Here is a 27,378-nt window from a genome sequence, read left to right on the forward strand (position 1 = left end):
TGACTTCTAGAGTGTTCACAAGCTTTTTTTTCTATATAAATATTAGGAAAAAGACACGCACACACCCTGGCTGCCAGGTTTTTTTACCTACCCGAACCATTTTCGAACTGAACCGTGGTTTCAACGTAACAAATGTTCTGACCAAATTTTATAAATATTGGACGAAAAATGTGTCTTCTAGAAGGGGTTCATATGTTTTCACTATATCCATATAGAGAAAACTGCCCCACCCACCCCCCTGGCAGCTAAGTTTTTCCACTGATCACGACCATTTTTAAACTCGGCCGAGATATCCACATAACCAATGTTTTGACCAAATTTCATAAATATTGGACGAAAAATGTGTCTTCTAGACGGTGTTCATATGTTTTCACTATATCCATATAGAGAAAACTGCCCCACCCACCCCCCTGGCAGCTAAGTTTTTCCACTGATCACGACCATTTTCAAACTCGGCCGAGATATCCACATAACCAATGTTTTGACCAAATTTCATGATGTTAAGGCAAAAAATGTGGCATCTTGAGTGTTCAAAAGCTTTTTTTACGATAAAAATAGAAGGAAAATGACCCCCCCCACCTGGCGGCCATGTTTTTTTACCAATCCGAACCATTTTCAACTACTCCAAGATATCAATGAAACCGATGTTTTGACCAAGATTCATGATGATTGGGCAAAAATTGTGACTTCTTGAGTGTTCACAAGGTTTCTCTATAGCCATATAAGGAATACTACCCGCCCCATGGTGGCCATGTTTTTAAATGGACCAGAACCATTTTTGAACTCAACCAACATATCATTAAGACAAACATTTTGACAAAGTGTAGTGAAGATTGGGCATCAAAAGTGACTTCTACAGTGTTCACAACGTTTTTTGTTTTTTTTACCTAGTTACCTAGTTTTTGACCCAGCATGACCCAGTATCAAACTCAGTCAAGGTATCATTGGGACAAATGTTCTGACCAAGTTTCATGAAGATCGGACAATAAATGTGGCCTCTAGCGTGTTCACAAGGCAAAATGTTAATGACGCACAACGCACGTCGGACAAAAGGTGATCACAAATGCTCACCATGAGCACAATGTACTCAGGTGTGCTAAAAATCAATGGACAAGAACAAATTTCACACTTCATAAGTGGGTCATATAGGTAGACTCACAAACCAAAAATCAACTCAATATCTGAAAGCTTTGTGTAAACAAGGGCTGTTTGTAAAACATGCATGCCCCCCATATGGGCTGTCAGTTGTAGTGGCAGCCATTGTGTGAATACGTTTTTTGTCACTGTGACCTTGACCTTTAACCTAATGTAAGTTATCATCTGGAAACCATTGTACTATTTCGAGTCACTGTGACCGTGACCTTTGACCTAGTGACCTGAAAATCGATAGGGGTCATCTGCCAGACATGATCAAGGGGGGAGTGAGAGGGGGGTATAATGTGGGGTGGGGTAATTTATACGATGTTTAAAAAAAAAAATATTTTTGAGGGGGGGGGGGGCCGGGGGGGGGTAGGGGGGAGTGAGAGGGGGGTATAATGTGGTGTGTGGTAATTTATTAGATGTTTAAAAAAAAAAAAAAATTCTTGGGAGGGGGGGAGCGGGGGGGGGGGGGGGGAGGGGGGTTGGGGTGGGGTATAATGTGGGGTGTGGTAATTTATTAGATGTTTAAGAGTTATTTTTTTTATTTTTTTTTTTGGGGGGGGGGGCGGAGGGCGGGGGGGGTAGGGGGGTCGGGGGTGAGAGGGGGGGTATAATGTGGTGTGGGGTAATTTATGAAATGTTTAAAAAAAAAAAAAAAAATTTTGGGGGGGGGATGACGGGGGGTAGGGGGTGGGGGTTGAGAGGGGGTATAATGCTGGGTGTGGTAATTCGTTAGATGTTTAAAAAAAAAAAATTTTGGGGGGGAGGGGGATGGGGGGGGTAGGGGGGTAGGGGGGAGTGAGAAGGGGGTAAAATGTGGTGTGTGTGGTAATTTATTAGATGTATAAATAAAAAAAAATTGGGGGGGGGGTGGGGGTGGGGGGGGGGGTTGAGAGAGGGGTATAATGTGAGGTGTGGAAATTTATAAGATGTTTAAAAAAAATGGGGGGGTGGGGGGTAGGGGGGGTGGGTGGTGAGAGGGGGGTATATAATGTGGTGTGTGGTAATTTATAAGATGTTTAAACAATTTGTTTATATTTTTTTTTTGGGGGGGGGGGTTGGGGTGAGAGGGGGGTATAATGTGGGTGTGTGGTAATTTATAAGATGTTTAACAAATAAAAATAAATTGGGGGGGTAGGGGGGTGGGGGGGGGGGTAGGGGGGTGGGTGGTGGTAGAGGGGGGTGGGGGTGAGAGGGGGGTAATGTGGGGTGTGGTAATTTATTAGATGCTTAAAAAAAATTTTTTTTTTGGGGGGGGGGATGGGGGTGGTAGGGGGGGGTAGGGGGGTGGGGGGTGAGAGGGGGGTATAATGTGGAGTGTGGTAATTAATTAGATGTTTTAAAAAAAATATTTTTTTTGGGGGGGGGGTTAGGGGGGGTGAGGGGGGGTGGGGGGTGAGAGGGGGGATAATGTGGGGTGTGGTTATTTATTAGATGTTTAAAAAAAAAATTGGGGGGTGGGTGGGGGGGTGGTAGGGGGGTGAGAGGGGGGTATAATGTGGGTTGTGGTAATTTATTAGATGATGTTTAAAAAAATAATTTTGGGGGTGGGTGAGGTTCGGGGGGGGAGGAGGGATTCCGGTAGGGGCGTGGTGGGGTATTGTTTGCGTGGAAACCATTGTGGTATTCAGGTAAGTGTTGTTTTGTCAAAGTAATAATAAAATGTGATCATAAAAAATAACAAATGATCTCACACTGACATGAACAAATATCCTCTATTTATTAAACATGAAATTTAAACTTATTGCATTTGTTTCCCCTGTATATAAGAAAGATATAATAGTGTATTACCTCCCCTGTCTTGCTTATACTTATATTAATCAACAAAATTAAACATTAACACAATATTTAATATACAAAATACACAAAAAATCTCATATTTTGAGAATATTTTTACTGATCCACTTTATTTTACTCAAAGGATGATGTTTCATTGGACTGATAATTATAGATTTAGGATTACAGACCAGTTGCTTCAGTTATATTGTTCAGAGTTCACCCTGTTGGCCGCGTATGCGTTCTTGAGTTATCATCCAAAAACCATTTTACCATTTCGAGTCACCGTGACCTTGACCTTTGACCTAGTGACCTCAAAATCGAAAGGGGTCATCTGTGAATCATGATCAATTTACCTATGAAGTTTCATGATCCTAGGCCCAAGCGTTCTTGAGTTATCGTATGACAACCACCAGGTGGACGGACGGACGGACCGACCGACCGACATGAGCAAAGCAATATACCCTCTCTTCTTCGAAGGGAGGCATAATAAAGGAAACCATGTTTGTCTTCACATATTTTCTAACGATAATCTTTTCAGATGTTTTAACTTTGCAAGTAAACTGAACGCTAACAATTTGAAAACATGACATAACCTCTGCTTAATTACTTATAAATATGTTGTTGGCATCTAAAACGTTTTATACATCGTTTATTATCACAGGTATTTCATTAATCCTTTTAAATGTATGATCTCCATGTTTAATTCGATCGTTATTTTCCATTTTTGCCGAGAGTCACAATTTATTTTCTGTGTAGTCCGCCATCTTCTAAATTAAAATGATGTAAGCGACATGTGCGCATAACAATGTAACGTCCTATAATATGTCCGCCTTATACGCGATTCGCAGTTTGGGTTACAGTCAGGGATCATATTTTCCCACAACATCAATCGGTCCGGATTTAAAATGGAGGGAAAAAGTATTCGAAAAATTTCATCCGAAATCCATACATGCCAGATAGATTTTTCCATGTCCAAAGCGGGACAATCCATAAAAACTTGTCGGGAAATTTGATAAAAAAGCAGGACACTTAAAACGATCAATCATTCCAACTTTAGTCAGTATATTACTTACAAAAACTCTAATTTTCTGCCCAATTTTGACGATACATGTGTTTCAGAAATTTGTGAACACAGCGTTCTCCATTCTATGGAAGTAAACACACTCCATAAACTGAATTGTGGGGTTTCCCAATATGACTCGATTTGACATCCAATCGGTACAGGGATATCCCCTTGAACATATTTAAATCGTGTGACGCAAAGTGAGCTCATCGCGCACTTTTCTAATTTAACCAATCGTCAATTAACTCTAAATTTAGATTGATGCAATATGTTACAAATTATTTTCTGACAATCAGTCGAAAACAAAAGTTAATTTATGTGAAACATCAACCGTATTGGTCAGCATCCAATATGTTTGATTTACACAATCGGTGTTTTGACAGGTTGTAAAACCTTAGGTGGTACAATAGTGTCATTGGCGTTTATTTCTGTATGATACATCTTTCAATAGCAATTAGAGAGTACCCCTATCATAAAAACACTGTGGTGTGTCTGTGAATGCCTGATAAAATCAATAATTGCCGATAAATCACCGATAATGTGTCAAAAACAACACTGGTGCACTCGAGTAGCAAAAGCAGGTTGTTAATTGGGGGCAATAAAGGGATTAGCGATGGTAAGTTTTAGCCAGACAGATCTTGAATAGCGAATTTTATTGGGAACTTATAGATATTACGTTGGTTTTTATGAATGTCATGACAGAATTGGACCGACTGTTTAGGATTTTCAATCGGTCTTTCATGACCCCAATCGGTCTAGGACCGACAAAAAATATGATCCCTGGTTTCAGTAATTGTTTCAATGATTAATTAAATACGATAACGAATAACATTACACTTGTTTGTGTTTTGCAAAATTTATATTAATATAATATAATTACACGTGCAATTAATGCTTTGAGATTATTGAATTATGCATGAAATGCACGGGGATAGTATTGAGATTTTCATCAAGTCTCCGAAGTTGATGTCCACGATTTTATCGTGGAAGAGTACACATTACCGCTAAGTGTGCTCAAGGTATAACAAAGCCACCGAAATTATCAATTGATATTGACACAGGGTTATTCACGCATGACTAAATCAAAACCGCGCGAATCTTCGCTGCCTTGGGGCCATTCTCTGATACTTGTCGGTTTTGAAGTTTGGTCAAGGGGCAATAAATATGTTATCAATAAGGGCACAACAGCGGGTGATCATGAAAGGGCAGGGCGGTGGCCTTTGGAAAGGGAAGCGTGGCGCTAAATGGCCTTGAAAGGGGGCAGCGTGGTGCTACAAAAAAAGCGCATATCCCCACGCCACGCTAAAACAGCCTGGATTAAACACTTAAGGGAGTAATGACAATTAAAAAAAGACATTCTTCCCGCTCTTCGCGCGCTGCACCGCCTTTGTGGCCTCTCTAGCTGTTACAAGCTGTTGACCCGAACCCTAGAAGGGCTTCCCAAGCTTGTTGAGTGTACTAAGAACCAACGTCCTGGCACACTTTTACAAAGGGCCACCACTCCAAATCCTAGTATGCATCTCTACCCAGTCCATCCTGTATGCAGCACAGTATGCTGCCACCTTCACTGCTCCCGTTCCTCTTCCGGCAATGTAGTGAAACAACTATCCACCAACCAAAAATTACTATCCGCTTAGCAATTCTTCAGAGAAGTCTTCAAGAAAATTTTCTGTGGGTGACACTTGCCCTGGTCACAACGTGCACCCTCCAGCTGCTGGTCGAGCTCTTTTTTATTAGAGAACACTCATATATTTATAGAGAAACCTTGATTTTTTTGACAATGGACATTTGTTTTTACATTTTCAACTTTGCCAGCTGAAAGATTCCATCACCATTGGTGAATATGGCAATCGAAAACGGTAATATATAATAAATAAAGTTAGAATAAATTCTTTTTTCAATAATTAAATTAAGAAAAAGGTTTAAAATGTGGTTGTTTTTTATCACTTGTTAGTCGCATATATATTCCATCATAAAATGTCTTTTATAAATTGCATGTATATTCAAACCAATAAATGTTTGTCAATAAAAATAATACTAAGGGAGATCACATCATGTAGACTCACATGGCTTAATATGAGTTCATTTTTTCACCATCAAAAAATATATTTTAATATTTGATTAAGGCACAGTTTTCTTTTGACAAAGTCAAATCATACTTTTAGAGCCGCTACATGCAAAAATGGGTCATAATGGCGCTTCAACTTTGTATTTCAAGCCAAGTCTGCGCAATTGCCCAGTCTGATAAACTGCGCTGTTCACATATGGCATAAGACCCATTTTCGCAAGATAGTGTTTTTCCCAGGCCATTCTAGCATGGCGAAAAGCCACGCCGCCCTCCCGGATCGCCACGCTACCCTTATCAAAGGCAAATTTCGCCATGCGCCCTTTATTTCAAAGGCAAATTTCGCCACGCGCCCTTATCGATAACATCTGTATTGCCTTATGATCTAACTTGGTCCGCAAAATCAGCTTCCTTGATTGTCTGTGACGCTCCGACTGTGCTTGATTTACTCGAGAGACGTCACGTCTAATCTACTATATCAATTTAGCAGATTTAATCTATAACAGTGCTCGATTTATAGGTAAGTCTTACTGACTGCTCCAAAGCTGTGAATTAGTCATGCGTGAATAACCCCGTGTCAGTATCAATCGATAATGCCGGAGGCTATGTTATACCAAGCGCACTTTTCGCTCGGCAATGTGTACTCCTCTACGATAAAATAATAACTTCGGAGACTTTTGATGAAAAACTCGATGTTATTCTCATGGCAATTGTGCATTGCATGCATTATTCAGTTTTATCAAAACATATATTTTTACGCAATATAACATTTAAAATCACAAACAAATGTATTCTTTATCGTTTTCGTCTTTAAGATAATTAGATCTAATTATTGAAATAATTACTGAGACGTATACTAATTTCACAAAATGCGAATGGCGTATACGATTTAACGTTGCTATGCGCACCTGTCGCTTACATCATTTGACATTTTATCAACATGGCGGACTATACAGAATTAAATTGTGATTCGGCTAAAATGGCAAATAACGTCGTAAACGAACGAATTAACGATGGAGATTATACATTAAGAAGGAATTAATAAAATGTCTGTGATAATCAACGATGCATAAAAATGTTTTAGATAGCAACAACATTATTTGTTTCTTTGTAATCTACTTGGTGGATGTATGTCACAGAAACGAGTGTTTGCATATTGTTAGCGATCAATTTACTTGCAATGTTATTTTAAACATCTGTCGAGATTTTTGTTAGAAAATGGGATAAGACAAACATGGTTTCATTTATATGTTAGTGGATCTGTGTATAATCAGATTCATATGCATATATTGCTTTATTATGTTTGTCGTGCTGTACAGTTTATTGAAACAGCATGGAACTTAAATGTACATTGCAAGGTAAATATATTAATATAAATCATAGTAAGTTAAATACATCTATTACCATTAAATGTGCTTGTTTATATGTTATTTTTTCCACAACTGCTTCTGATGTGATTACACGTTTCCCCGTAATTCAGGTATTCAGGGAACGTTTTTGCCCTTTTTTGCCTTAACTGCGCGCTAAAATGCCCTTTTTGAAAGTAATGCGCCATGCCCCTTTGCCCTCCTGGGAAAAACACAACAAGATGTGGGTCTTTAAATATATTTTTGTTTCTTATATATGGAACTTCAAAGCACAATACTTTTCGATAAAAAATTGAAGTCATACTGTGTTACTTGTAGCTAACTGGCAAATTTCAGTAGCCTATTCAGTCTTTAAAGAACGAATTCCATACCGACTGAACAAGTATGGCAAACATTTTAGGTTACATAATGACACGATTTCTGTTTGATTATTCCATCATATTATTTCTGTAGGTGTTGTTTCCTCATCTTGAAAGCAATACTGTGTTATCAACGTTTATCGATAGTTTATCAGGGATCTCTGAAACGCTTAATCAAGTGTATTTGTACGCATAAATTTGAACAAGAGCATCTATTTTTCTTTTTAAAGGTGAAGGGACCTATCTCAATTTCAATCACAAAGGAGGGAGGGGTGAAGTAGAGGGGGTGTATAGTGTGGGTGTGTAGTCATTTATTACATATTCTTCCAAAAATGAAAAGACAAAAGGGGGGGGGGAGGATTCTCGGGTGGGATGGTTGGATGGTATTTCAAAAATAAAATAATCAAAAAAAATATTTTTGTCTTTTAACCATGTTAAAAAAAAAATATTGTGTTTTTTAACCAAAACAAAATAAAATAATTATTTTTTTTTGGGGGGGGGGGGGGTGATTCGGGGGGGGGGGGCTTGGGGGATGGTTTGGGTGGAGTCTATTGTGGTATGTCAGGTAAGAGTTGTTTTGTCAAAGTATCAATCAAATCTAATCATAAATAAAGAAGTTATGGCAATTTAAGCAAAATTTAATAATTTGACCTTGAGAGTCAAGGTCATTCAAAGGTCAAGGTAAAATTCAACTTGCCAGGTAAAGTACCCTCATGATAGCATGAAAGTATTTGAAGTTTGAAAGCAATAGCCTTGATACTTTAGAAGTAAAGTGGATCTAAACACAAAATTAAAAAATTTAACCATATATTTAAAGTTACTAAGTCAAACAAGATGCGTTAGTGAAACACAATGTCCCCCTATATGACGTTTGACCTTGAAGGATGACCTTGACCTTGACCCTTCACCACTCAAAATGTGCAGCTCCATGAGATACACATGCATTTCAAATATAAAATTGCTAGCTTCAACATTGCAGAAGTGACATTACATGAGCAATTTTGACCCATATATTTGACCTTGAAGGATGACCTTGACCTTTCACCACTCAAAATGTGCAGCTCCATGAGATACACAAGCATGCCAAATATCAAGTTGCTATCTTCAATATTGCAAAAGTATTCATAAAATAAGCGATTTGGGCCACATATATTTGACCTCTGACCTTGAAGGATGACCTTGACCTTGACCTTTCACCACTCAAATTGTGCAGCTCCATGAGATACACATGCATGCCAAATATCAAGTTACTATCTTCAATATTTCAAAAGTATTCATTAAATAAGCGATTTTGGCCACATATATTTGACCTCTGACCTTGAAGGATGACCTTGACCTTGACCTTTCACCACTCAAAATGTGCAGCTCCATGAGATACACATGCATGCCAAATATCAAGTTGCTATCCTTAATATTGCAAAAGTATTCATAAAATGAGCGATTTTGGCCACATATATTTGACCTCTGACCTTGAAGGATGACCTTGACCTTGACCTTTCACCACTCAAAATGTGCAGCTCCATGAGATACACATGCATGCCAAATATCAAGTTGCTATATTCAATATAGCAAAAGTTATTGCAAAATGTTAAAGTTGGCGCAAACCAACCAACCAACAGACCAACCAACAGACCAACCAAAAGACAGGGCAAAAACAATATGTCCCCCACTACTAAAGTGGGGGACATAATAAAAAGGGCCATAATTCTGTAAAAATGACAACCAGAGTTATGCAACTTGTCCTTTACTGTCTCCTTATGATAGTTTGCGAGTGTTGCAAGTATGAAAGCAATATCTATGATACTTTAGGGGTAAAGTGGACCAAAACACAAAACTTAACCAAATTTTCAATTTTCTAAGTATAAAGGGCCCATAATTCCGTCAAAATGCCAGTCAGAGTTACATTACTTTGCCTGCACAGTCCCCTTATGATAGTTAGTAAGTGTTGCAAGTATGAAAGCAATAGCTTTGATACTTTAGGAATAAAGTGGACCTAAACACAAAACTTAACCAAATTTTCTATTTTCTAAGTATAAAAGGGGCACATAATTCTGTCAAAATGCCAGTCAGAGTTACATATCTTTGCCTGCACAGTCCCCTTATGATAGTTAGTAAGTGTTGCAAGTATGAAAGCAATAGCTTTGATATTTAAGGAATACAAGAGGGCCATGATGGCCCTGTATCGCTCCACTGTTTTTTATGTGAAAAAAAGCGTGCAATGCGCATGGGTTGAAATGTACGCAAGCATGTGACTTTCTCCTTCTATCCCTCGTCCCACTGGGCGCTTAAAGTTGGAATGGTGAGCATTTTTATATATCAATTTAGCCTCAGGGGCACAACTTGAACAAACTTGGTAGAGAACTATACATACCAAATTTGGTAGCCCTAGGCCCAACGGTTATGGACAGGAAGATTTATAAAGTTTGCACAAAAGAGGCTTTATATAAGCATATGTTCAGTTTTGTGACCCCTGGGGCAGGGTCAAATTTGAGCCCAGGGGAATAATTTGAACAAATTTGGTAGAGGACTATTAGATGTCACTTCATACCAAATTTAGTAGCCCTAGGCTCAATAATTATGAACAAAAAGATTTTTAAAGTTTGCACAAAATAGGCCTTATAATTTAAGCATATGTTCATTTTTGTGTAGTTGGTAGAAAACTTTAAGATTTTAATACATACCAAATTTGGCAGACATAGGCCCAATGGTTATGGACAAGAAGTGTTTAAAGTTTGCACAAAATAGGCCCAATATAAGCATAGGTTCATTTTTGTGACCCCTGGAACGGTCAAATTTGATCCCAGGGGCTTAATTTGAACAAACTTGGTAGAGGACTATTAGATGTCACTACATACCAAATTTGGTAGCCCTATGCCATACGGTCATGGACAAAAAGATTTTTAAAGTTTGCACAAAATAGGCCTTATTTAACGTATGTTCATTTTTGAGACCTGAGGGGCAGGGTCAAATTTGACCCCAGGGGCATAATTTGAACAAACTAAGAAGAGAACTATTCGATGTCACTACATACCAAATTTGGTAGACCTAGGCCCTATGGTTATGGGCATAAAGATTTTTAAAAGTTGCACAAAATAGTTGTGACATAACGGTATATCCATATTGTTTATTCTTATGATAGAAATTTAAGTACAGATAGATTTAATAATAGGGAAATATTTGAATAATATGTTTGAGTAATTAATTAGTAACTGTTATAATTACTGATATGTAATAAATGTTGAAAGGTTATTTACATCAATATTTCTGTCTTATACGTAAACAGAAGTTAAAAGTTTAAAGTGATCAAACTATTTGAGAGTTCATCTTGTAAAGTAGCTGTATGTTGTGGATATTTAGGAATTAACATAACAGATGTCTTCAGATGGGGTATGTAATGAAGTTTGAAAAATTGATTATGGAAGTATGGTTTCATTTCTCCAATGTAGTTCAATTATCGGGAACATCTGTTGACATGATCTTAGTATGATTAACAATTTGGCTCGTAGGTCACCATTACTTCAAACCAATACATAATTCAGATATGATAATTATGTAAGGGTAATTCCAATTTCCCAAGGTACATAACAGATACAAGTTCGGATTGAATGTGTATCGGGGTTTACATAATTGATTATAGGAGTGTTAGGTTTCATATTACCAATGTGGTTTGTCCATAGAGAACATCTGGTTATAAGATCGAGTATGCTTAATGAAATTATCTGCACATGGTCATCACAAACTGTGACATATGGTAGATGCATGAGCCATCCATCCAATCAAGAAGGGTTATTCGAAGGGGTGGGTTTAGTAAATCGGGGATAGAGTAACAGTCAACCAATCAAGAATGGGATAAGACATATCTAGACTTTATTTTCCTCAGAATAAAATGCTGTGGTGTTGTTGTAAGAGGGGGATTCTGCTGTTAGATTTGGAAAAGAACTTTGAGAGATGTCATGTCTTCTTGACGTGGTGGCCATGTTGGCCCATCGCGCTGTAAAATTGTATTTCACAAACAATAGTAAGCGTTGTGTTAGAATATATTCAACAGAAATAAATCACGATGAAAACGGAAATGAACTTTGTTTGTTACTGTGTTTTTCCCTTACGATACATAATTACGTGACACAGTCTATATAAGCATATGTTCATTTTTGTGACCCCCGGGGCAGGGTCAAATTTGACCCCAGGGGCATAATTTGAACAAATTTGGTAGAGGACTATTAGATGTCACCACATACCAAATTTGGTAGCCCTATGCCATACGGTTATGGACAGAAGATTTTAAAGTTTGCACTTAAGAGGCCTTATTTAAGCGTATGTTCATTTTTGTGACCCCCGGGGCAGGCTCAAATTTGACCCAAGGGGCATAATTTGAACAAACTAAGAAGAGAACTATTCCATGTCACTACATTCCAAATTTAGTAGCCCTAGGCTCTATAATTTTGAACAAGAAGATTTTTAAAGTTTGCACAAAATAGGCCTTATTTAAGCATATGTTCATTTTTGTGACCCCAAGGGCAGGGTCAAATTTGTCCCCAGGGGCATAATTTGAACAAACTAAGTAGAAAACAATTAGATGTCACTAAATACAGAATTTGGTAGAAATTGGCCCAATGGTTATGGACAAGTAGATTTTAAAAGTTTGCACAAAATGGGCCCAATATAAGCATATGTTCAATTTTTTGACCCCTGTGGAACGATCAAGTTTGATCCGAGGGGCTTAATTTGAACAAACGTGGTAGAGGACTATTAGATGTCACTACACACCAAATTTGGAAGCCCTATGCCATACGGTTATGGACAAAAGATTTTTAAAGTTTGCACAAAATAGGCCTTATATAAGCAAATTTTCAATTTTTTGACCCCCTGGGGCAGGGTCAAATTTGACCCCAGGGGCATAATTTGAAGAAACTTGGACGAGGACTGTAAGATGTCACTACATACCAAATTTGGTAGCCCTAGACACAATGGTTATGGATGAGAAGATTTTTAAAGTTTTCACAAAAGAGGCCGTATATAAGCAAATTTTCAATTTTCTGAACCCCCAGGGCAGGGTCAAATTTGACCCCAGGGGCATAATTTGAAGAAACTTGGTAGAGGACTGTAAGATGTCACTACATACCAAATTTGGTAGCCCTAGGCCCAATGATTATGGACGGAAAAGATTTTAAAGTTTTCACAAAATAGGCCTTATATAAGCAAATTTTCAATTTTTTGACCCCCCGGGGCAGGGTCAAATTTGACCGTAGGGGCATAATTTGAACAAATTTGAAAGTTGTAACCCCAAGAACATTCCTGAAAAATTTCATCAGCATTGGACCAGTAGTTTAGGAGAAGATGTTTAAAGAAAAAGTTAACGCACGCACGGACGCACGACGGACACAGGACCATGACATAAGCCCCGCTGGCCTCTGGCCAGTACAGCTAAAAATGGACCTAAACACAAAACTTAACCAAAATTTTCAATTTTCTAAGTATAAAGAGGGTACATAATTCTGTCAAAATGCACGCCAGAGTTATCTAACTTTGCCTGCCCAGTCCCCTCATGATAGTAAGTAAGTGTACCAAGTTTGAATGCTATAGCATTGATACATTATGAGAAAAGTGGACCTAAACGCAAAACTTAACCGGACGCCAACGTTGATGCCAAGGTGATGACAATAGCTCATAATTAAAAAAAAAAAAAATAGATGAGCTAAAAATGATGCTTATTTGAAACCAATTGAGAGTCACCAGGACGCATCTTTTTGCATAATTGGGTTCTTCAAGTCAATCCATTAACAAACAAAACCTGTAAAGCAACCTCCTATTTAATCTCAAGCCAACTCAATTTATTTCCTTAGGCTTGTTTAAAATCCAATTAATCAGATGCCCTAATGTTTCAAAATTGTCCAATAGTTTTCTCACATCCCATCCTCTATGGAGCTATGCCCTAATGCTTTATCTGACAGAATGAGCATGCTTTCAGTAATGTAGTATTGATTAATGCAGTTTGAAATGGCCACTTGCTCATGTGTTACAAATTTACAGTTGTAACTTCCTAGAAACTTGCCCCAACTCTGCATTCACATCAAAGACCTTTGATGCCTGTTGAAACCATTTACAACTTGCAGTTTTTTTAGGCATAGGTTTAATTGATGTCATCCAGTAACACTATTGTGATTGTCACATTGACTTTTGTTCTTGGTTTATTGTTGTTTCAAATAGAAATAAGATTGCAAGGTAATGATAATGTTTTGTTTATGTATTTAAGTGGGGTGTGTATGTAAATATATTCAGCACTTTTATGCACACTTGCCTTAAAAGAGTTTTTGTATTTTTTTCTATATTATTTTTTTACTTAAGAAACAATGAAGACAACCTAATGAGTGGGATTCCTTAAGTAAATTTTGTATTTGTTTTTTTTAATAATGATACAAACAATTATATTACATGTATGTATCATTTTATATTCATCCTTTATTTAAATGAATTTTTTGCTGAAAATTTGAAGACAGTGCAATATTCATCGGGACGCCTATTTTTTCCTTTTGGACTCCTACTTTTTCCAAGTTGGAGTCCAATGACTCCTGTTTTAAAATCCTATTGAGACCCCTGTTCATAATGTCCTCCCCGAACGATTAAGTTACCAAGTACAGGGTCAAATGCAAAGAATTATTTAAACATATATCAAACACAATAATATCACAAATGATCAAAACAAACCTTTTCGTTGTTTTCTGTTGAGTTTAAGCGAATATGGATAAATTATTTCTGGTTGTAACGATTTTTCTCAATTACCATCATTTTACTTATCATTATGAAATAATAATGAAAAGAAATTTATTATGCATATTAAAATTAAACATTTGTTTTTTAATATTTTTTGTGCTTTACACAATGTAATAATGGTTGTATAATTTGATCACTTAGTTAAATAGTATTGGGTTTGTCCATTTTTTCTCCTGTTGATCTGATAAGGAACCAGCTGTAATTAAGGTTGCTAATTAATAGCATTATCTGCGAATGTGTATGTATGTATTTCAGAGTTTATGTAGAAGTCCCGCTGCGTCTTCGCGAATGCATCTATTGGCTATCCTGCCCCTGTGACCTTTAAGGAGAGCTGAGCTATGTGATTTTAATATAACACGCAGTGGACTATGTTCGTAAGGCAAAAATGTTAAATAAAGTATACTCCCTTGTAATGCAAACTCTTTCTTGGCGCTGATGCGGTTTGAGTGTGATTTGGTGAACGTTAGCACCAAGCATACCCATTTTTGAAACATGACTATTAATCTTAGTCGTTCTAGCTAACAACTAAAAACATACGGAAAAAAAGATTATCATATAGAATATTTTTAAGTCCAATGCCCATAACTTTGCAAAAGATTAATGGCCCCATTCCCAAAATCGTGAAAAAACACTGATAACTGAAGATGAAGGACCACCAAAAGGTGATCATAAATGCTCAGTCAAGATAACATGTTCTGAATAAACTTCATTGAGATTGATAAATAAATGTGGCCTCTAGAGGGTAAACAAGGTAAATGTTGATGACATACCAGACAAAAGTTAAACAGAATAGTTCACCATGGGGACATTGTGCTCAGTTGAGCTAAAAATGATCTTTTGAAGTAAGCCAGCTAGCTCAGTTCTTAGTACTGGTAAACCAGCTAAGCGAACACAGAAAAAGTACAGAATAGTTAACTGACCTACTTGATATGAGACAAATACTCTTTAAAATGGTGAAAAATCTTAACAAATAAACAAAAACACAACAGATATATTTTGTAGTTCTGCAATGATCGCCATAAAACTAGCAAACTCCTTTTGATAGAAATTTCTGTTAATTTCAAGCCATGCCATTTTCCCTTAATTACAATACAAATATTCAACGTTCTTTTTATTCCTGAAAATAGCAACTGTATGAAACTAAAACTAATTTTAAAAAATACAAACCTTGTGAAAAATGGAAGAACAGTATGATGACAACTGACATCCTCATGTTAAGCATCATCTGAAAGTAAAACAATATCAAATATATCTTAGATAGACGTGACAAAGTGCTTATAATGCCATGTACTTTTTCCACCTTGAACTTTTTCCAACAACCTCCAACCAAACACAATAACACACTCATCTAAGACTAAATGAACTAAACTGATATGAACAGGTAGTGTTCAAAATTTATTATTAAACACAGTCAATAAATATATGGCACATTAGGGCCAAGATGGCGCTAGATCGCTCACCTGCATAGTGACGCATGGCACAGTTCACTCCCAGGGGCATTATTTGAACAATTTTTGTAAAGGACCACAACCTTTTGTCACACATACCAAATGACAAAGCTGTGTGCTTTGTGGTTTCATAGCAGTTCTTTTCAGTTATTTTGTTATAAGATTCAATATAAAACATTTTACTTCAAACCCATGGACAATTTTCACAACAGGTTCATGATTTGAACAAACTAAATAATTTAGGGACCACTACACTGTTAATCCAATAAAATGCAGTCTGTCATAACGCGGAATCCAACTTAACTCAGGTGTGTCTTGGTTTCCGTTTTTTTATTTGACCTTGCATTTCTGTCCAGATTGTTTTCTTGAAATTCAAACATGGCGGCACACATTGAGCTAATTGCATAATTGTTCAATTACAATCTATTAGACAAACAATTACTGGGACATTTGACATTTTAAGTGTGTTAATCTGTTGTTTGATGCAATTAAAATTGCGACAAATAGTAAGTGTTTTTCTGTGTTTCACACTCTAATGCAAAACTATTTATATGCTATATATACTTTGAATCATTGACAGCTTTGACAAGTTTAACAGGGAATGTTTCATTTCATTGTAATTTATACACAATATGCATTTAATTACTGTCTACTAAAATTCAATTGAAACAATACAAGCAAAGAGAAATTCAATTGTAGGTAATCCAGACTAGTTAGATACATGCAAACGCAGGTCAATAAATATTGTTTATAGAAATTCACTATCATTTTCACCCGGAATCATGTTTTTTTTTGCATGACTGCGTATTTTCTAAGCGTGAGCTGTAATTTAGTGACCCGCTAAGACATTTTACACATAAGTCGAGATATAGAGCAAATATTAATACGAAACGAAAGCTAATCACTTCCTTGGTGATAGGGAAAGTGAACAGCATTTAAACAATTAATACAAGTAATAAAGGGCATAAAACTGCGAAAAATATCTGACTCTGCATGGACGTCGCCATCTATTTTGTCACGTGATTAACCTCTCTGTATGGAGTTGCATTTTATCCAATTTGAATAAACTTGTCAATTTGTTGTTATAGTTTAATCTGAAAAGTGCATGTAGAGGGAAATTAGGTAGTCAATATAAATTGCCGCCATAGAGTCTTTTGATGATTTTTGCTTTGGCAGACTCTTGATTTATTCTGAACGCGAATTATTTCAGCTAGAAATTAGGTTACCTGAATTGTGCATGTTCAAGTTTTAAACCTCTTTCCCATATGGCACTGTACACTTTATAAATTCGAAAAATGTTGTATGTTTGTGTTCATGAAATTCTTAAACACGTTTATTGCCATAAATGTCAAAAATTATTATTTTTATATTGTAAGGTAATTATATTTCATTTATATTGAATATATATTTACATTAAAAAAGTGATACCTATGTAACATATTTTTGACTGAGCGTCTGTCGTTATAGTATGGCTCGATTGGTCATTGCTGGCTTCGGTACTACTTACATGTACCCAGGGTACACTTAAGTATACTTACATGTACCCCAGGTATGGTAAATATACTAAGACGTACCCGGGAATTTTAATGCTAAATCTGTCGTTGTCGACTATATTTTTAAAATTAATTATGTTCACATTTATATCAATTTTCTGTTAAAGTGCCCCTTTATTATCGAAACTCAAACTCAAAAACCATGTTTATGCAGATATGTTTTGAATAGAAGTTGGATTCTTAATTAAGGTAATCGATAGCGCATTTTACGACATTATATTTGGGGCGGGATAAAACTTGGGTACAGTCTAATATCGGCCGGGTACGTCATATGACCTCAAGCACTCACTATATATGGAAGCCTATGACCTCGGGTCTATATAATGTATGGAGACCTATGGCTCGGGACTTTGAATGGGTACCTATGTCTCGGGACTATGTATGGAGACCTATGTCCTCGGAACTATGTATGGAGACCTATGTCTCGGGACTATGTATGGAGACCTATGTCCTCAGAACTATGTATGTAGACCTCTGGGCCCTTGCTATACTTTGGGGGATTGGGGCTGGGGCCCTTAGAGAGGGGAATTTCGCATCGTTTTGGGCGAAAAGGGGAATTTTAGAAGATCTTTTCACCAACAATTCACACTTAAAATTGCTATATTTTAATGCAATTTACATAAATATGCATTTAATAGGTTAAAAGCACGATACCAGCTGGCAACTTAGAAATAAAATTTTAAAAAATTAATAAAAACATTTGAGGGCGTAATTTTGAGCTGAAATAGGGGAAAAAAAGTATACTATTTTAAGGGGGAATGGGGCCGAATTTCGTCCACGGAAAACAGCCAAACGAGGGCCCTTGATATATGTCTAGGAACACATCAAATTGACTCGGTGTCTTTGCGACTTGATACCCTAGGTATGGAGCCTGCCCTTGTAGTATTTGTATGAAGGTTATGTGACTTATATATCAACTATTAGCGACTGGAGCTGCTGAGGAGTAGGAATCCAACTTAAAGGAATCCATCTTCAGAACGTTTGATGAGGATAGCCAGTCTCTATGCGCCAAAAGTCTCTAAAGTCTGTTATAATATAATTTAATTACCTATTTGAGCATTGTTGACTCGACGAAGTCGGGAGCAGAACTGACTGTTCATGTGTGTGTGTGTTCCAGAGTTTAGTACCAGGTCCTGCGCACCCCTTCACGAGGTCATTAAAGCTAGACCTGCCCCTGTGACCTTCCCGGTGAAAATATTTAATTTTGAGCCAAAGTAGGTTAAAATTTACCACGGCTGCCTGTGAATTTGCCAAGAAATAATTTTGAAATAATTTCAAAATAGACCAGTGCACGGTGGCCAATGAGACCTTAATGTGCACTGGTAGACACTTTCAAGACAATTCATGTCTGGATGCCGAGTCCTCGAGGGGACAAGTGTACTCCTCCAAGGGAGTTCTGACAATCTTCAAACTTTAAGAAATCTTCCTGCTCCTAGCACCCAGCTCTGCCTTTATGGCCGCTCTAGACGTCACCAGCTGTCGACCAGAACCCAATAACAATTTTCCCAGCACGTTGAGCGCACTGAGTACCACCGTCCTGGAATACTTCCATAATTTTCATAAGGCCACCCCCTTGAAGTCCTGGTCTGCATCGCTGCTCCAGGTCCGCCCCGTCCGTCCTCTATGCTGCCACCTCCGCTGCCTTGTTGCTCCCATTCCTCTTTCGACAATGTAGGGAAAACCCCTATCCACCCACCGGCAATAAGCATCTTGCTCGGAAGTTCTTCCATCTTCTAGGAATCAGCGGGGTCCGCGGAAGAGGACGTTTGCCTCGAGGATGACGGTACTCGATGGATTTGCAGAGCCGCTCGAAGAAGTTCCCCTATCCGACCCTCTTCAGACGATGTAGGGAAAACCACTATCCACCCACCGGCAATTCTTCCAAGGAGTCTTCAAGAAGATCCTCTGCAAGGTGACTCTTGCCCCAGTCGCGACGCGCACGCTCTAGCTGCTGACCGAGACTGACTGATCATAGAGGAAACGTGCGCTTTAATACTTTCTGCTCATGCGGCGATACTGTTGAGATCTAATAGTGGTTTGACTTAATTATAGCGAGCTTGCAGAGCAGCCACAGGCTGCTCGAGAAGCTCGCATTACGTTTACATGTGTATTTGACTGTAGTTTTTTTTTCATCTACAGGTTGTTGTTTTGAAAAGTTCGGTATCTGCGCACGCAATATCCTAACTGGAAAGCGGAACTGGAAATTTTCTAAGTACTAAACCGGCGTCTCCTGATTGATTATAATGATACAATAGAAAAAAATGATCAAATTTATGGCTTTTAAATATTCTAAAATTTTTCTTTGTATTTATTGTGACTATATTTCGAATAATTCATCTGGTTATTTCCCTTTTATTTGAATCAATAAGCAAAATATTTGTTTATGTTTAGAGATAAATATGACGTCACTTTGATTGTCCGCGCACTGTTTATGAACAAAGACGACGTCATTAGATTTTCATTGTTGCGGTGACGTCACGTTTTTGCCGAAAAATGGAGGACTTACTACTTATTTTAAACGCTCTCGAGTTTCTTGGGCCGATAAACCAGTACTTGTAGTCTTTGGGGAAGATCTAAGCAACGCTCCCACAGTGGGGATGGAACCGGTGATTTCCCGGTCGCTAGGCGGACACAGGTAAAAGAAATTAGATCAATTTTATTTGATAACAACAATTTTGCCTTGCAATTGAAGCTTAAACTGTCTTTTTAAACTGATACAATCTGCGTTTCATTCAATAAACAAATATGATCGTTGAAATTTTTAAATATGTTGACAGTCAACAAAAAGACATCTCATTTGACAGAAAATGTCACTCACTACATTTGAGAGAATAGACAATGTTCTCTATTTGGAACAAGATGTACCACCAGATGGCAACTGTTTCTTTCAATGTCTAAGTCATGCAGTGGCAAGAAATTTTGATAATTCTCAAATGTTTCGAAATTTGATCTGCCAAAGAATTGTCAATAATTGGGACTATTGGCAGAATAAAGTACAAATGTATCATGGCCATGTCATGTCATTAGATAATTTATATACAAAACTGGTATGCTGGATGGAAATTGGTTGGCACATGCATCTGAAATTGAGGCAGACTCTTATTTACTAAAGTTTGACCTCCAAATAATTTTATTGGGCGTAAATCGAAATGGTCAACAAACCTACACATTGATTACATATCCAACAAATTTAAATGAAAAAAGGACATTTCTTTTCTGCTGGAAAATGATCATTTCAAAATATTGTACCGTAATCTGAAATTACTTTGACTTTAAATGCTCAAAAAAGGAAAAAAAAATGCTGCCTGGCCCTTGTGAAATCTAAGTACAGAACGCAACATGGAGAAATCATTGCTGATGCCAGTGACAATGATGTGCGCCTGAAAATTATAAGTGACAAGGTAGCAACAGTTGGCTGTTCTAAATTTTTACATTGTATGTTCTAGTTGATTGTTTAGTGTTTTAGGAGGTAATGCAAAGGACATGCATACTAAATTAATATCTATGTCCTTGGTAAATACCAATCTTTGTTTGCTGCCCAATTTGTTTATAGTTTCATGCATCACAGCAACTTTCACCTATATATCTTCTATTCAGGTATACATAATTATTGAAGTATAGGTCACTTTATGGTACCATTTTAAAAACAGAAGCTTTTGTGGGCTTTTAAAACATTATCTCATGTGAGCTTTTGAACTGAAAATATGCTGTTCTAAATCATTTAAAATTCAAATTTCTAAATTCAAAATTTCAATATTAAATGCAATTAAATGTTATTCTTTGTAAAATTTTTGCTAAGCAATTTAATCATGCAATTTTACAGCATTGCAGTTTACCTATATATTTTTCAAAAGGTCAGAATAGCTTAATTGGTAGAGCAACCCAGGCCGGAATCATTGCTAATTTTGATGGCTCATGGGGTGGTTTCGGGTTTGAACCCCGATCTGACTTGTGGTTGCAAGGCTGGCAACTGATAGTGTGACAATCTGTTTTGGGCGGGGTTTTGGGCTAACAGTTCAGTTCATCATAGTCCAGTCGATTTGTGCAGATTTTCACCAGAATTGTTCAAGTTGTGATAAAAGCATGAAAATTTGCAGAATGCTAGTTAAGAGCATACTGATCAATATTAGATATGGACCCACCCTCGAGAATTTGCATTAAGGGGTGTGGCTGCCATTTTAAAATGGCGGCCGTCAAATTTCCAAAAAATACATTTAAAAATTCATCAAAATTTTATTAGTGTATCAACTGACCTGAAATCTTGTATTTATCATGCAAATGACATTATCAATGTTATAAAAAAAATAAATTAATATGATCAAATTAAAATGCGGCCATCTTGAAATATGAAATTCTAGCCACATTTGTCAAAATCAATGAAAAATATTATATCAAACTGCCTTGAACATTTTTACGCTCCATTTGAAACATACACTGCAAACATAATAACAATAGCAAGTGATTGGTATAATTTGAATAGTTTTTGAAAAAAAAAGGTTAATTAGGAGTTCACTATCCGTAAACAACACAGATCACATGTGCATGATCAAATAAACATTTATTGTCAAGTCCAAAGTACAAGTAAATGTATTAATTCCCTATCACATTGCCCACCACATTTACATAGAGCTAAAGCTGCTTTAACACACTTGCAACGTCCTCGGCAGCCATTTTCACTTTTGCATCCACATCTGATGAGTTCAGCACAAGACTCGGAAGCTTGCTGTAAGGTTGTTCAGAAAGGTTCCCACATTCCATATTTGTTGCACTTCCAACCCCAAGCTAGGTGGTTGGGGCTCTTGTTGTTTGTTAAGTGACTGTACCCCGCAAAATCCTGCCTGGTAAGCCGCTCTCTTGATGTGTTGGTGTAACGCGGCAGAGCTTGGTGGGATATTATCGATTGCACGCCCTTTTCGAGTAAAAAGATCTTTTCTTGCCTCATCTACGGTTATGCACTCACTGCTCCTGTCATACAACAACACAACAAAACGTTCAATGTTTGAAGTACATTCATTGATTCTATCGATATCTGGCTTATCACTCAATGTTTCGAAATCTTTAGTTACTTCATCAAAGACAGACCATGTTCCCCATGCAGTCTTCTTTCAACGATTAGAAAAGGATGACACTTGGTCACAGCCGCTTAAGGCATGGAAGAAAAGACGTGCACTGGACTTGGAAGGTCCCAAATTGGCAGCGATTTCATGAACCTGTATGTATCTTAGAGTTTTACCGACTCCAAATGCTATCCACAAGGTAAGTATGTTCAGTTTATGCACAATCGATATTGCAATAACAACAACATCAGTATCTACGGTTCTGATCATTATTTGACGCATACCAGTTTGTACTGCATCCTTAACGTGTTACATAATGCGCGTGTCTGCCTCTTCATGGTTACACGATGATATTTGACTTGTATCCTTGATTGGGCAATTGCATACAACTTCCATTCTGAGTGTCGAGACCACTATCTTGTCATCGGTTGCTTTAAATGTCGAAAACTGTTCTGCTGGATAGGTACATACGTCCGTCTTATTGTCATCAATGCGAGGAAAGGATTCCCAGTTTCCTAGAATGGCTGAATCTGCCAGAACGCGTCTTCTTATTCCTTTTCCATGCTTGCCGCGAGTTGAAGCTTTCAAACTGTCTGCGCGATATTCATCTCATACAACATCAACTCGGCTACACGTCTTTAATTAGTTGTCAATATAAGGTAGAAAAATGTTTTTGGCACAATCTTCGAACGTCTTGCAGAATTTTGGCTTCAGCATATTGACAATTACAGCTCCGTCTATGATCAAAGCTTCTATCTCAGGACATTCAGTTTGTGATGTGATGATCTTCTCTAGAGGCACTAACAAATCTGACTTTGAATCGAGTCTCAACTGTCCGAATTGTGAAAGAGAAGGTGGATACGCTTGATTCTCATGACGAAAGAATTCGTCAAGATTACCGTCACGAACCTGACAAGAGACATACAACTGAGAAAATAACGAAAAGTTTTGTTTCAGTGAACTAATTTGCTGTTTATCCTTTGCGACAACCTTGGATTCTTGACGACTGAATAGATGTAATTTGTTTTATGGGATCAGAAAGTGGTTTAGTTCGATTGTCCAATCTGTCCCGTATATATTCCTGGTATTGATTCTTCCCAATCTGTTCAATATTTCGTATTGTATTTGCAACCTTCGGATCAGCGATGTCACGCTTGCCTAGGACTAAAAGATCCTCACATTCTTCCATGAATGGATTACTCATTTCCTCAAGAGTATGTATCATCGCTTGGACTTGTTTAACAAATGAATTCTGTTTACTTTCTACTTGCTCATTGTGTTTTATGTCCGGCCCTAAAGTCTGTTCTTAGTGATGCGTTCTTGTGAAATCTCAAACTCATTGACCACACGAGCCATTTCTGGACCACATACCATCCATCGTATTAGTTGAGATGCATTCTCTGTAAGCCCGATAACTTCACATTCTCCCTTCACTAATTTGTTGGTTTGCTCATGAGCATGGTCGATAGCTATTGCAAAACATGCGTGGTGAGTTTTTTGTACAATAAAATGACCCTTCTTGAATTCTTTCGCTATACTTGGTGCTACGCTGTCCAATGCTATCATATCTCTCACATGATTAGGAAGCCAACGAGCGTAATTTGGATGGTCCAAAGGGAAGAACCAGGGAATTAACATGGTTGAAGATTCTTTATACAGTTCAAAATTGCTTTCTCGTAGAGACCTGACAAAGATAAGAATTATCAGTTCAAACTTCAATGTAAGTGACCAGAATTTGAACAGTGGAGCTTCCATTTCTCTTCTTTCTTTCCACTCCTCAAAACTGAGACTATTGACCCCTATATCATCGACACTCTCTACGAATTGAGTATAGGCTTTATGCATCAAAATATGTAATGAGCAAGCAGTTATCTGGTGCGCATGTAGGGTTCTAGTTACATGTGATGACTTAAGAAATGAGTCTGCTGTACCGGCAGATGTAACATTAGACTAACGCATTCACCCAGCCACTATCCTGTAGCCAATCCCCAATCGTTCTCAAAGCAGCAATCTCTATGTGAAGACAACCAAACATCACTACAATAAGATTCTCTCCATATCTCTCAGGCACAATCCATTGAATGTTTTTGGCAAGGGCATAAAGTGGCTGTTCACATGCCATAACAGGTATTTGTCCTGGATTAAGAAAATTGACACACTCTTTGATAATGGTCATTGAGTGCCAAATCATTGCAGCAGACTTTGCCTCTTCCTGAAACAAGGGTAATACGGAACTTATGTCCAAAGGAATGGCCTTAACGTAATGACTCTGAGATAAATTCGCATGGAAGGCAGACCATGACATTGTATCCTTGTCTCTATCATCACCTTTTTCGATCTCCTGGCGTACATGATTAAGCTACCTATAAATTAGCAAAGTTAAGCACAATTAAGCATACATATAAGCATGAATATGTTCAGATAGAAAATAAGTTTCATGCTATATCCAAAATTGCACATCAAAGCAATGGTAAGTGCTACATAGATATAAAATGTATGTTTGTATTTCTGTGCGAAACGGCTATTAAGCAAATACGTGAAGTTATATGCGCTAGTGTTATAAAAATAAAAATAAAATACTACATGTTTTTCTATAAATTATAAGCTCTACTCAAAAGATATACATATTCTCTAAGTCTAGTGCATCACTAAAATGGTCTGAATGGATCATCAATGGTCCTTCCAAAAGTGGTACAGCAGCTTGCTCCTTCGGGAGAATGACAGGTGGTACTATTGAGTATCTTTCTGGTAATGGTTTTATATTGTCTCTTTTCAGGTTTTCATTGATAAAGATCCCTTCTCTGTCAGTTCCTAGGTTATCAACTTTTTGTGTTGAAATAGAGAAATCGCTGTTCCATGCAGTGATCCTTTAGCTGTAGTGGAGCTTGGATTGTGGTCAATATTATCAACTGCTCCAGTTGTAAAAATATTGCCACAAAGTTTTGCTGGACACACAACACCATCGTTTTGAAATCTGTCACAAATAGAATTTTCCATAGCTGTCGATATTTTCATCAGCCTGTCATATGATATGTTGAGTCCTAAACTGAAAAGTTTATCAACAAGATCCTTTTTTCTTGTTTCTGCGTGGATATCCATTCCTTAGTACATTGGCAATGGAGGCTCTCTATCTGAAGAATGGTAAATTGCATCTGCATCTTTTCGACGACGTATTGCACAGTTGAACTGTAATAGCTGAGAAATTGTTAGTATTGATTGCGATTCGACAAAAAACTAGAATGAGTCTCAATGCTGGGTCCTCCTAGGATCATTCTAACTAATGAAAGTAAAGTTTGTGCAACTGATTCTTGTTGGCAGCGTTCATTGAATGTACCTGTAAATCGATTCTTAGTATTCAGCATATCTCTTCTCACTATCTTTGCTGCTTTGGCTTCACGATCGTAATTACAAGATGTTGCCTGCTTGAGAACCTCGCCAACATCTTTTTTAAAGACTAAAAGAACATCTCTCCCTTACTTATGGGCTTGTAAATCTGGTAAGGCAGCCGATATCCTATTTTTCAAACGTGTTGCATTGACACGACCCTCAACAAATACGACTTATTGTTCTAGACGCTCGGTAAATAGTTTTTGCAAGTCGATCAGTTTCAGATCGTGATGCATCAAGTTATTCTACCAATTCGACAAGAACGAGTCCTTGAACGACCGATTCCTGACTTTCTTCCTCGGTTTTTGGAACATGTTTTCGTGTCCTGTTATAAAGATTTATCAAGCAGGTGGTATGATATTTTGCCTCCTGTGATATTAGATCACCAGCACTTAGTTTAGCTAAAAGAACCGTATCTTGTAGTTCTAGTGCACATTCCCGTACTCGTCTCTCTATCATGAATGAATGTTGATGCCGCATGAAGGTCTCCAGACTCATCACCACAATAAAAGCATCCGGGCATCATTGTTTTTGTTGTAGAACCACAACTGCGTCTGGTTAGTTTACTTGCATGTCCAGATTGTGAATCTCCAACAACATCAGATGCTTGTTTCTTTTTTTCCTGACGTGATATCTTAAGATTGAAAAATTTGTTTTTGCACGTTTTATGCCAATTTGCCATGTGTATTTGAAGTGTTGATGCAATGCCATTTCCTTCATCCAGTTGCTGTAAGTTAAGTTTTACAGGGAACCAGTTTATTGCTTTACATCTTTGTATAATAGTTTCAAATGAATAGGAACCAGCTCCAATATCTACACCAGTTATTTTCGTATCAGCAGGACATTGTAATTCCTCGTGTGTTCTATCTTGACAAATCCAACATTCTTTCAAATCGAATGGATCAGTGGGTTTTCGGTAGGTATATCATGAACATCTACAAGTTTAATTTTTGTTGCCATAATGTCTTTACAAGTCAAATGTTTTTTAAATGCAAGAAACTACTTGGGTAAACCTGCAATAAAAAAAAACTTGCATAAAACCTTTTATTTACTGAATTTTCCGGTGTATAAGACGAAACTTCTACAATATTTGTACCCGCGTCTTATTTAACGATTCGACATTTCAGTGTACAAATCCATTTTTTATAATTTTATCACCACCCACCTTTTGCAATAAAATCATCAATAATGTATGCAATTCTATCAAAAATAAAATATTTACCATGTGACAATAATATCCAAAATTGGCCATATGCATTCTGTATCATTTGTCAAACTGATCTGTGTATTTTGCAGACTTCGTTTTCATTTTAATGTCATTGACAATTGGGAGTGCTGTAATTCTCTATTGACGTGGCTTACGTCATTTAGATAGACCAGTATTGCCCT

General features: G+C 37.4%; 1 protein-coding gene across 1 annotated transcript in view; it reads right to left on the reverse strand.

Annotated features, from left to right (window-relative positions):
- LOC127840569 (uncharacterized) overlaps window positions 1–27,378 on the reverse strand; it is a 124,338-nt gene that overhangs the window by 91,326 nt on the left and 5,634 nt on the right. Inside the window, exon 2 of the mRNA XM_052368979.1 lies at window positions 15,712–15,769. Coding sequence (XP_052224939.1) covers window positions 15,712–15,769 — 58 coding nt within the window. The remainder of the gene's footprint in view (window positions 1–15,711; window positions 15,770–27,378) is intronic.

The sequence above is a fragment of the Dreissena polymorpha genome, chromosome 8 (genome assembly GCF_020536995.1).
Source record: "Dreissena polymorpha isolate Duluth1 chromosome 8, UMN_Dpol_1.0, whole genome shotgun sequence".
NCBI lineage: Eukaryota > Metazoa > Mollusca > Bivalvia > Myida > Dreissenidae > Dreissena > Dreissena polymorpha.